At 33.4% G+C, this 13,409-nt stretch overlaps 1 protein-coding gene across 1 annotated transcript in view; it reads left to right on the top strand.

Annotated features, from left to right (window-relative positions):
• LRP1B (LDL receptor related protein 1B) overlaps positions 1–13,409 on the top strand; it is a 1,903,200-nt gene that overhangs the window by 1,196,471 nt on the left and 693,320 nt on the right. Inside the window, exons 19-20 of the mRNA XM_047873645.1 lie at positions 4,772–4,852; positions 5,974–6,141. Of these exons, the coding sequence (XP_047729601.1) occupies positions 4,772–4,852; positions 5,974–6,141 (249 nt within the window). The remainder of the gene's footprint in view (positions 1–4,771; positions 4,853–5,973; positions 6,142–13,409) is intronic.

Here is a 13,409-nt window from a genome sequence, read left to right on the forward strand (position 1 = left end):
AATTTCAGATTCTCCAAATGCTTGGGGTGTTTTATCACTTTCCTGGTTAAATGTGTGATTCTGGTTAATACGTTCCTAAATTTATAGAAGAGAGATTAAAAAATGTGAAGTAACCTGTTGTAGATTCAACAAGATTTGATATTATTTTTCAAAACTAGATCTCATCGTATCTTAGAATCTGCATTTTGACTGTATTCATTTTAACCATAACTTACACTGATGTTTGGTTTAAAGTCACTATTCATATCTACTGTACATCTTCTAAACATTAAACATTTATGCAAAGAAGAAAACATATTTTGGACAACATTCCTGTTGATTCTTGAAACATAAACACATAAGTTTTCATTATCTTGTCAGGTAACAAGAGAAAACTCTGTTAGAAGTATTGATTAAAGGATGCCTTGGGCATTTTCACTTCTTTTGAGCACTTCCCCTTATATGTCAGAAAATTTGTTGAGTCACATCATGGATAGCTTTTGATACAGTCTTTTCTCTCTTCATATCAGTGATTGCCTCCTTTTTACTGCTGTCTTTGAATAATGTTTAGGCTCTGATCACATTTGGGGGTTTAAAAAATTAAATTTATTCTAAAATTTGTATCTTGAAGCACATCTTTGGTAATCATAAAATTTAATGGGGATTTGTTCAGTTTTAGAATAATTTTGATTCATATTCCAATACCTCACATGTATATACTCAAATTAAACCACACAAAGAAATAGCTTTTTAAGAAGTGAAAAGCAGGTAATCAATGCCATATCAACCAGATCTGGTATGAGCCCACCACTTTCCCTACATGTTATTTATGAAGTAATATCAATTTATGTTGTCATTTGGGTAAATTACCAGTAGTAAAGATGGCTGTCACTTGTAGTCTGCTCACTGGTTGCTACTGCTGGTCAGTCTGCCTGATTCTCTTTTCCCAGCTCAGCTACACTCTAGAGAGAATTCTCATGGGCTCCAAAGTTGACTTACTGTTTCACCATTTTAAGAGTAAGGATGAATATTTTAGCCTCCAATGTAATTTGAAATATTATTGAAAAGATACGGCACAGGATATGTCTTTGACACTATCATGCAAAATTAATTTGCTCACATTTTACTATTCTAGCTAGTTGTGACTTGCCAAAAACTATACATCAATATACACTTTTAACTTAACAATTTCATAGTTTTTAATAAAGGAAAAAATGCAAATCATTCTATAAAAGTTCTAGCAGTGCCATTAAAAATTCTTACTTTCTGACAATACCATCACTCATGTGATTCACTGGTTAAAATAGTATGAAAGTGCTCAGTAACATAATTTTGGGTATTCTGTAAAGTCCTAACTCTTAGGGATGATCCAGAATAGGCCTGCAGGGGACCTTTGGGAAACATAACTATTAGACAGGCCCAAGTCCCATAAGAAGAGCAGGTCCAATATGAGGTCTGATTGTAACTGCCATTCAAACCTTCTCTTCAGTAGTGCAGTGCAGGGAACTGCTGTCCCCAGGAAGAGAGCATGATGGATGAGAGCATCCTTTCCAATAGGCGAGAGGGCCTAAAGATGGAGGGCAAGGGCATGGAGCAAACTGCCCATGTGTGAGCCCCATGACTCAGCCTTCAGCCTTCAGCTACCTGGGATTGGTACTTAAAATATTAAAAGATTTTTGTATTCCAAGATTTTATTTAAATCCAAGTTAGTAGTAGAAGTTATTGATTCATCACTTACATATAAAACCCAGTGTTCATTACAGGTACCCTCCTTAATGCCCATCACCCATTTTAAAAGAAAAATGAAGGATAGACCTAAAGATGCATGACCAAAATCATTAGGTAAATCTTGCATGTTCTTCTCTATAAAAAATAAATTAAATATTGATAGTGTTATAGAATTTAAAGTTAAAAAATTTTAGTTTTTAATTTTTTTTAAAGTTTATTTAATTATTATTGAGAGAGAGAGCACAAGCTGGGGAGAGGCAGAGAGAGACAGAATACGAAGCAGGATCCAAGTCTGAGCTGTCAGCACAGAGCCTGATGTGGGGCCTGAACCCACAGACCATGAGATCATGACCTGAGCTGAAGGCAGACATTTAACTTACTGAGCCACCCAAGCTCCCCCAAAGTTAAAAAAACTTTAAATTATTGCTAACAGACACATGAAAAGTTGTTCAGTATCACTCATCATCAGGGAAATACAAATCAAGAGTACAATGAAATACCACCTCATACCTGTCAGACTGATTCAAATTAACAGCACAGGAAACAACAGATGTTGGCGAGGATGCAGAGAAAGGGAACCCCCACTCTTGGTGGGAACACAAAATGGTACAGCCACTGTAGAAAACAGTATGCAGGCTTCTCAAACATTAAATAGAACTACTCTAAGACCCAGCAATTGCACTACTAGGTATTTATCCAAAGGATACAAAAATACAGGTTCGAAAGGGTATATGTACCCTGATGTTTATAGCAGCATTATCAATAATAGCTAAATTATAGAAAGAGCCCAAATGTCCATCGACTGGTGAATAGATAAAGAAGTTGTGGTATATATACACAATGCAATATTACTCAGGTATAAAAGAGAATGAAATCTTGCCATTTGCAATGACGTGGATGGAGCTAGAGTGTATTATACTAAGCTAAATAAGTTAGAGAGAGACAAATACCATATGGTTTCATTCATATGTGGAATTTAAGAAAGAAAACAGGCAAACATAGGGGAAGGGACAAAAAAGAAAAAGGGAGGCAAACCATAAGAGACTCTTAACCATAGATAACAAACTGAGGATCCTCAGGGGGAGGTGGGCAAGGGATGGGTTAAATGGGTGATGGATAATAAGGAGAGCACTTGCTGTAATGAGCACTGGGTGTTATATGTAAGTGATGAATCACTAAATTCTACTCTTGAAACCAGTATTACACTGTATGTTAACTAGAATTTAAATAAAACCTTGAAACAATAAAAAATGATAGTGTTGTAGAATTTAAAGATAAAAAAACTTTAAATGATTGAAATCTCCAACATTGTAAAATTATGCAGTAGTGACTAGTATGGAAACCAAATGCTAAAACAGTGGAAGTATTTAAAGACACATTTCTAATAAATACAAGGAAGTCTACCATACATAATGAAACAATTTATGAGAAATACTTAAACTTCAAGTTGAATACATCTCTAAACTAAAAACAGGTATAGTAAAAGCAGCTTAAGTACATTCATGGATAGTAAATGAAAATAATATAGGAAATTGGTGATGGAATAAAGAATGGAGGGAGAGTTTGATGAAGTGAACTCTAAAGACCTGTTTTTTTATTAAGGAAATAATGGCCAGTTTTAGGCAAGCGTAACTTTTCAGAGTTTATTTTCTTACGGCTAAAATGATTGGATATAGTCAGTGTTTTGTTTTGTTTTAAGCTAGGAAAGATATTATTATTATTCATATATTTTACTCTAAATAGTATTCAAAACTCCAAAAAAAAACTATAGATAAATATTTGTGTAGTTAAATAAGAGGTTAATAATTTGGCTGAAGAAGTTTGGACAGCCAAACACTAGCCTGCTCAGCCATCTTGGTAGCCTTGAGACAGAGCCTGCAGAGTACAAGTTGAAAATATTTATGGTCTCCCTCCCACCAAATATAGACTATGATTGTAAGCCACTTGTTTTAAGGAGAAGAGCAGCCATTTGCTACAAAATGGCTTTGTCTCCAGCTGTCAAAAGAACAATATAAAAGAATGTGGGGCACAGATCTATCTCCATGTGGCAATTTCTTTGTATCAGTGAACTGATGGAGGTTTTTTTTTTCTTCTTTTTTTATTTTTTGATGTCTGTTAAATGAGCTCTTGTGGGTGATGGTTTTATAATTCCATGAATATTGTGCTGAGAGCTAAAATACCTGGTATTAAGCACATTATGTAAACTATGTGAATTGCTTTCACCATAAATGAAAGTCTTTTTCCTGGCAATTGTATTCTTTGATTACTACTACCTTTTGCCTTTTCTTTTCTTTTTCCAATCAGTCTAGATTATTTTCTTTTCTTTTTCCAATCAGTCTAGATTATCTGATCATTTTATGACACTTTGCTGAATTGACTACTCCTTTGAATTAACAAGTTACCTCTTTTTAGAATCTTTTTCTATGCTAATTCTATGTTTGTCTATGTTTAATTTTTTTTGTTGTTATAGATATTTAGGGGTTAGGAAAGGAGGTCTTTGGATTTAATAGAGTAAAATTTCATTTTGAATTCTAATTCTTTATTGTCGATTTTCAGAGAATTCTTGTGTTTTGTGTTTTGTGTTTTGTGTTTTTTTTTTTTAACCTTAGAATTCACTCCTCGAAACATTTATAACTGTATGATATCCATGAACTGATTTTATTGAGATGTTTTGTTTGTTTGTTTTTACTTTCACTTTTTGATGTTGACATCTCTAAAAGGCGAACTTAGATCTTACTTTCCTACTTGGTTCTCTGTATTCAGAAAAGGCCTTTCTGTTTAAAGTATACACGCATTGCTTTGCGTATAATGAATACACATGGTCTTTCACCAAATGATTCTCCTTGCCTTTCAGTCCCTGTACAGTATTCATTTAAAAAATATTAAAAGTATGGGTGTCCTATGTCCTCAAGAAGTTTATGTCACTATATTTGTATACTGCTTCCTTTGTGCCTTTTGTCGAAGACAGGGGTGGAGTTCTGGTCCCATTAGCAAATGAAATACAATTTAAGCCAAGCATAGTCAGTAACATCTTACCTATTGAATGTTTTTATACCTTTCCTAGAATTTCCAACTTGTGAGCCACTAACTCAATTTATATGCAAAAGTGGAAGATGCATTAGCAGCAAATGGCACTGCGACTCTGGCAAGTACTACTGTTCACTGTATTGCACTGATTTGATTGGGGGCCTGACTGTTGGTGAGACATAGTTCATAAGAGAAGCTTGCGGAGCCAACAAAATGGCTAAGACAAGTGGTAAGAGGGCACCTGGCACTTCAGCGTGGATTAGCATTAAGAGTAATGGAGGTCAACATCTGTCCCATGGGGCAATGAAGAGATTTGTGTTCAGACATTATGCTGGACATCGTCTAATTCTACAGATGCGAAGTAAAGGGGATAATTGAGGAAATGACCTGGACAATTTGAGTTCCCCAAAGCATTTATGTAAAGTGCTCTGTACTCTCAGGACAGAGGAGTTTATAAATTATTATGGAATTATCCAAATGGTCTCATTTCTGCCACCTTGCTATTTATGTACAAATGATGTTTTTTTTTTCTTATACTCAATTGTATCCCTATGCTGAATTATACCGAACACAGGTAAATGAATTATGTATAAATCATACATTCTCAGCCACTGATTTCAATTTAATCTATTTCCACTTCACATTTCTCTCACCTCCCTCCTGCAATGGTTGTTAATATAGAATATAAATCATTGCTAATGATAGTGACAATTTCCCGGTATTAATACACACTTATCAGTTAGTAGGGGAAGGGGAGTACGTAGTCACTCTTCATGTTGGAGAATGGAGAAGAAAGGTCTGAATTAAAGATACGGTTATACACTGTGGGGTGTAGAGAGATTGTGGGTCTGAACAGTTTTCCACAATAATTATATCACCAGCTGTATCATTTCATGAAATTCCTGCACTCATCATTGTCCTCTCATTTTATAATTATTTCATGTCGCATAGATTTGTTGTCAATGGTTAGTGATTTCTGAGTGAAATGGAAATTAAATTTTAAAATCCAAGTCAAGGATTTCTTTTTTCCTCTTTGGTTAGTAGTTGATGTGAAAGCACAAGGGAAGCAATGTCAAAATGAAAATAGTTCCCCCACTGTCCATGGGAAAGTTGATCATTGATTCCTTTATCAAAAACAAAAGAATGCTCTATATACAAAAAGAAACGTTAGAGATTTTGGAAGAAAAATTTTCTTCCTGGGTCAGTTTTCACTCCCTTGATGTTGGTGCTTCTTTCCAGATGATGACTGTGGGGACGGCAGTGATGAAGTTGGCTGTGTTCACTCTTGCTTTGATAATCAGTTCAGGTGTTCCAATGGCAGATGTATCCCAGGCCACTGGGCCTGTGATGGTGACAATGACTGTGGAGACTTCAGTGATGAAGCCCAAACCAATTGTACCAGAGAAGGTCAGTAATTTTGTGACTCTATGAACTATCATTTTAAATTGATAAATAAATATATATATATATATATATATATATATATATATATATTCAAATATACATATATTTGAATATTTCAGAATGGATATTATATTTTACTCAGCAGTTAAAAACATATATATTTGGAACAGTGTAAAATAATTTACAGATCACTTTCACTCTTTTATTTCTCTGGTTTCTCATTTTAATACCTCCTTATACTCCGATACCTTCTGTGGTTTTGCTTCCTACTTTCATTAGATGCTTTAGTTACTACGACTTTAATCCTCTCCAACTTCTAAATTGCCAAACCCCAAACCCATCCCCAAGGAAAACAAACAAGCAAACTAAACAAAGAAACAAGAAAGGCATAATTTTTATTTTATTTGAACAGCAAATTTGTTTCCTTAAGGCTTGAAATAACCTCCTATTGATTGTTGATTCATTCCAACTGAATAAGTCCTAGAATGCAAGCTGCAAGAAGGAAACTGTGACAACGGGTCGCAGCAGATCCACGGGAAGCTATACCCTGTCATTTGCATGCGTTACTTTGCAAAATTTGATCATCCATAGGGCATGTTAACAAATTAGAAATCATGTTGGAAATATCATAGGAAAAAATCATTAGGCTGCCAAACATTCATACAATCAGTAACATTTTTTTTTAAGTAGAAGTTTTCTTTCTGCTTAAGAATTTGGAAGAATTTGTCATTCACTTGTTCACTTATTCTACTGATATTTATTGAAGACTTTCTATGTGCCAGTCACTGTGCTTGTAGAAAAAGATAGATAAAAGGATAAAGAAATGTGGTCCCCATTCAGCATTTAAAATCTAGCAGGCAAACAGAGAATAAAGTGATCTATTTAATGAGTTGGGTATTGGAGTGGGAGGCATATATTGAATGATAATAAGAAAGGAATCATTTTCAAAGTGTTTTCAAGGGCATATATTTGTCTTCTGCAACATTTAATAACTTAAAAAATTTCTATAGTTTTTTTCCTCTGATGTGATTCCTTTTGTCTTTTTTGTTTGTTTGTTTCCTGTCTGTGTCCCTCCCTCCCTCTCCTCTTTCCCTTTATCTTTCTCATTCCCTTTCTCATTCTCTCGCTCCCCCACCCCTTTCTTTATCTATATCTCATTCTTGTGTCAGTTTCTCTCTTATTTCAGTTGGTCCACTAATACATATGAACTAGAGCTTTTTTCATCAACAACCTTGCATGGAAACAGAAATGCTGTAAAAAAATACTTTTTTTCCCTTTTTTCTTTCTATATTGGAAGCATTCATCTGGGGTGTGGTTGGTATGTCATTACTAAGTTACACTATGAATATAAACTGCATTTCCCCCCACCTCACAGATGTCTTTATAGGCTCCTCATGAGGTGTACATCTGTGGCCTGCTGGCACTGCCCCCAATATGCTGTGAAAGATAAATTTCCCCAAAGTTAATTTACTTTCATCTCAGAAGTGAGATCCTATCCCTCTTTTCTATGTTTATTTGTCCCTAAATTAAAATAATTATTGCACATTAAGAAGTTTTTGAGAGATTGCTTTAGCTTCATGAGTATCCAGAGTAAGTGATACACAACCCTTTGTAGCCTCACTAGGTAGTTTCTCAGGTTTGGAGTATAATAGAATCGGTGACTATTGAATGTTAACGACCTTCACTTCTAGAGCACCTCACTTTCACTTATATATTACTCTAAAGAATATACTGTCAATGTGAACATCATGCATTTCTTATATGATTATGGTAATACAGTAAGGAAATGATCCAGAGAATCTACATGATTCTTGGACATGTTTCAAGCACAGAATGAGGAGAACATCCTGAACTAATTTATATTTATCAGATTATAAATTCCCTAATCAAATATTCCACTTGGTGAATACAAGTTGCAGGAACTGAAGAAAGGGAACAGTCTAGGATGACTTTGCTATAAGACAGAGTATTTCAGAGGACATTTACATATTTTTATCCATCATTATTTTATATATTCTGATACAGAAGTTGTAAAATAATCATGGCACATAGAATTGTTAAAGCTGATCAGGAAAGTCATTTTGCACATGCAGGTTTTGTGAGACCGTTGCCAAGGTAAAGTAGAAATTTGATGCAATTAGTCATATAATTTAGTCTCAAAACCTGCTGTGGAAGAAAGAGCAGGGGATTCTGGCTTGAGTTTCAAGACTGGCTGTCAAAACTGATCAAATCCACCGTATAATTGCTCAGCACTTTGCTGTACATTGCCTGGGTTAAAAGAACATATGGTGTAGTTTCTCTCAACTTAAATTGATTTCAAAAGGGCAAAAACACTCTTGAATTCACTTTTAATTGTAAAGAAGCAGAAGAAACCAGGAAATGGAACATTCCATATATAACCCCCATATTTAGAAAATTTCTGCATTTATGTTCAATGCATATTCTCTCTGAGGAATTTCTATAGTGATGATCATTGTTTTCATCATTAGTATGATTAATATATGGGGAAAGTATTAATTGCTAATCCCTTTCTAGATTATACTTCTCTCCTTCCCCCTCATGTTGTGATGGTCTTTCCTCTCACTTCCAAGCTCCCATACTAGGCACACAATGTGCAATATCTTTGAAAAGCACTGTACACACACACACACACACACACACACACACACACACACGGTCTACGAGCAAGAGTAGAATAGAAAGACAATCCATAGCAGACTGATTTCCTTCCTTTGTCTCATTGCCTGTTTATCATTAATTTAGCTCTGATTTGTTTTTGGTTGTGACAGCTTTGGTTGGTACATATTTCTATAGTGAACCGTTAGTAAAGCTACTGGGTGTATAGTTTTTTTTCCAAGTGGAGGAATAGTTTGTTTTTCAAGTGGAAGAATTTGGTAGAAGGGAACACCCTCTAGAGCCTTAGGTCTGGCCATTTAATAAGTATCAAAAGGTTTTGTAAAGAAATGTTTTTACCTGTAAAAACATCAAGAATAAAGTTAAAATGAGACTTTTGTCTTTTCTTACAAGTGTTTAGCTCTCTGGATATAATGTAAAAAAAAAAAAACAGAGGAAGAGAGAGAGACAGATAGATTCTGGACAAATGCATCTATAAAATACCAAATGTATACAATTAATCTTATCTCATTGTTGACAGTTTAATTCATTTGAATTATGTATGCTTTCATTCTTCTACTCTTAAGGGGAATAGTCACAACCATTTTCCCCCAAGGAATAAAGCATTTCTAAAGTAAACATATGCATTTTTTGGGGGGTATGTTTAGACAGCTATTCATCAGGTCAATTTCCATTCATAAATTGTTGTAAAAATTTATACCGAATAATTTCAGCATGGATTTGATGGATAATGGAATAGGTTTCTCCGAATTGATTTTGTCTCAATTTTGCAAAGTAAAGAAATCATTTGACCCTAATTTATGGTGATTGTCCTTTAAGTTTCTGTATGGCTGTCTAAAAAAGGGAACATTTACAGCCAGCTGTACTAAGTGAATAGGCTGGGTGATGATAGAACATATGTGATCTCTTATTTACATCACAAATACAAATGAAATGCAAATTTAAAATTAAGCATGCATTGCCCTTCAGTTTTGATTTATTATGAATAATCTTTAACAAGTTCTGAAATCCATTAGGGAATTAAATGCATAACGTTATTAATATTATTTCTACAAATGGTCATATTCTTCTGTTTTAACTGTTTAACTTTCCTTCTTCTTTGGAAACTTTCACATTTCTTTTGGGATTTGTATTCATTTATTTATTTATTCATTCATTCATTCATTCATTCATTCATTTTACCTACTACTTCCCTGTTCACAGATTTAAGGAGGAAGCTAGGATAATTTCATTTTATCTTTGTAATTACATAGTCAAGTACAGTATTTGATACACAATGAATGCTAAATAAATTATTATTGAGTGAAAGAGTTTATTTCTTCACTACAAAATTTGATTATACTCTCAGAATCCAACCCTTATTTGTTTTATATTATATATCTAATAACTTTTTCTGTTCCTTTGACTTACTCCCAGATCCTGGAGTTTATGTTTACAATGATGCACAAGAAAGACTAGCTGTACTGATCTATTCATGTACATCTCCTTAATCAAGTCATTTTCATTTATCAAAAAAATACTGGCAGTTTCAACCCATGACTTAATAAAATAAAATAGACAGGACATCTCCCTTATCTTTTATTATTGTTTATTTATTTTTATTTTCTGTCCAAAACAGAGTAAATTCCAGAAAGATAGGAAGAGTTAGTCTGTTTGTTTGTTTGTTTCTGGTATCTATTATTTGATAGTAAATGCCAGTGAAGAGATTCTATTAGTAATAATTTAGTAGGGGCAGGGGGAGGAGTTAGTATATATTAACACTATATATATATATATATATATATATATATATATATATATATTAATATATATTAGTATATATATTAGTATATATTAACACTAATTGCCAGGCACTTTACATTTGTTATTCCATTTAATCCTCACAATAAAGATTACTCGATAGGTTAAGATGTTTGCCTGGATTACACAGCTGGAGTTTCAAATAAAGATTTCTGTTTTCTATTCTTCCATCCAGCTCCCTGCTTCTGCAGCTGTGCAATATAACCTACCCCTGCCCTTTTTTCTAACTCTTAATGCATTAACATTTATATGATCTCCCAATAATTACAATATTTTTCTCAAGTGCATTCTCATTTTTTAACTTTAAGAGAAAAGAAAGAACTTTCTACTTGTTACAGGTCATTATAATGAAATATTCCAAAGGACACTAGAAGGAACGTGGACCATTATATTAAATAAGCTCAGTAAATCTGCCTCTTTTGTTTGTTTGCTTCAGTTCTCCTTTCACTTCCACAATTCTTCTTGATAAACTAGATTCTAAAGCTTTGTCATTAGAATAGCTGTGGACTTTCCCACAAAGGCAATTTCTTCAGTTGCCCAAAGAATATGTTAGTCTGCCATAAAAATTTCACCTCATAGATTTAAAAAAATATTTTAAACTGGAAGAAAATGAAGAGATCATTTAGCTCAGTTATTTTATAGTGCAGATGAGGAAAAGGGCTCATCTCCATAAAATTATTCTTCTGTGTATGTAACAGTAACAAAAACATGCTGCTTCCTGGAAGGAGCTGATAATGTTCTGTGTTAGAGATTTGAGACTGAGAACTTTGTTCCATAAAGACATTTCTACAAGAGGTTTTGGATTCAAGTGATTATGCTGAATTCTTTGTGGAAAATTCAGAAAGGTCAGACGGTACAGCCAACCAAAAAGGGATAGTATCCTCCCTAGGGACATTGAATCCACTCCAATCAGTGTCGGTATGAAAACTTGACTTGTGACTGAAGATTTGGGTTACATATTTAAGCATTGAGAGAATGGAAATTAAAACCAATATTTCCTGAATTCCAATCCATGTATTATCCATATCAGCTGAACCCATCATCATGTTTTTAGCAGCACAGTTTCCTAACCACATAGAAAACAAGGTACCAGGATGCCTCAGTTTGTTAAACAACCAACCCGTGATTTTGGCTCAAGTCATGATTTCACAGTTTTGGTGAGATCTAGCCCTGTGTCGGGCTCTGTGCCAGTAGTGTGGAGACTGCTTGGGCTTCTCTCTCTCCCTCTCTTCCCCTTCCTCGCTTGTGCTAGCTTGCTCGCTCTCTCCCTCTCTCAAAGTAAATAAATAAACATTAAAAAAAAACAAGATAATAATAAATACTACACACAGACTCAATCATCTGTTTATTTTTCTCTTATAAAGATATTCTGAAGATATTTTCAATTAATTTTTACTGAAACACACAATAAAAAATGCTGTTATTTCTCAATCACTGAATTTTCTTGACAATCAAATATTGTCTTTGAATTTGAGGAAATTAGCAAATTGTGTACTCAGAAAAATCATATAATCCTTTCTTCTAATGGTTTTTAATTATTCTTCTTTAATGAAAATACAGATGGTTTTCTGAAAAATACAATTAAATGCAAATTTGAACTTTATCTACTTTTAGAGAGGTATAATATCTACTTGCAATGAGATACAAATTGGGTAATCTTATTCACTCACAGATTTATTTATTTTCCTTGGGAAATGTTAATACTGAGATATCAAAATAATGTTAATTATTAATGGATTTTATCCATAGGAAACTCTTTTTGTTTTCTGGGACAAAATAGCTCTTTAAAGGTCAATGTAACCTCAATACTATAAACAACTTTTACATCAATAGCAAAGAAGACCCAAGGTTTTTGAATCAACTAATAACAAGGCCTGTTTTGAGAATCCATAATGTTTCTGGCAATGTGATTATCAGTACAATTAAAAATGATTAGATAAATATAATTTTAAAAATAAAATATTTAAAAAATGGTTCATAAAATAGGAAGAAAGAAGTCAATTATCTTTATTTAACTATACAGAAATTAATAATAGATCCATACTTCTTCTTAGATAAATTTAGCTCTTGTATTAAGATAGTAATTATGCATTTTGACACCAAATACAGTAATATCTCTTGTTTTTTTAAAAGATACAATTAATAACAAAAGTCAATATGTAATGAAAACACTTAATTTTAATGAAGAACCTCAGCTTGTTTCTTCCTCCTTTAATAGAGCCAAAAAATAAGGGCAAAAGTGAATTAATTTCCATAGTCTAAATTCTGCTCCCTTATTCTTGGGTTGTGGTTAATGATCAGTGAAATGGTAGGACTTCAGGCATTCAGCAGAAAATAGAAAAAAGAAAACAGAAAAGAGACAAAGGACATGGATAATATACAATGTAATTAATTCACCTCTCAGTAATTGAGTATTGCCATTCTTTTGTGAAAGTAAAGAAATAAGCAATAGGATAGAACTTGTTTTTTTTTTTCCTGTAGAAATAGTTGTTAGTTAGCTTCTTTCAGAACCTATTTAAACTGTCAGCCTTTATTCCTTTATTTAAGTGAACTATCAATTGAATTTACACTTAGATATTATATTCCTGCAATGTGATGAGCAGATTTATTCACTTTTTGTTGGAGAATTTGTTTTTGAGTTGGTATTCATGTACATGTTTATTTCCCAAAGAAAATTAATTGGCATTATTTGAATCTAAAACCTTTCCACAAATAACTTTGGTGCATAAGAGCATCCACTTAAACTACCATGACCTTCCCAGTAAGAATAGGCTATTCCTGGCACAGAGTAGTCACTGGTTTCATAATCTTCCAGCACAGCATTTTGTTATTGTCGA

The sequence above is a fragment of the Prionailurus viverrinus genome, chromosome C1, assembly GCF_022837055.1.
Source record: "Prionailurus viverrinus isolate Anna chromosome C1, UM_Priviv_1.0, whole genome shotgun sequence".
In the NCBI taxonomy this organism is placed as follows: Eukaryota; Metazoa; Chordata; class Mammalia; order Carnivora; family Felidae; genus Prionailurus; species Prionailurus viverrinus.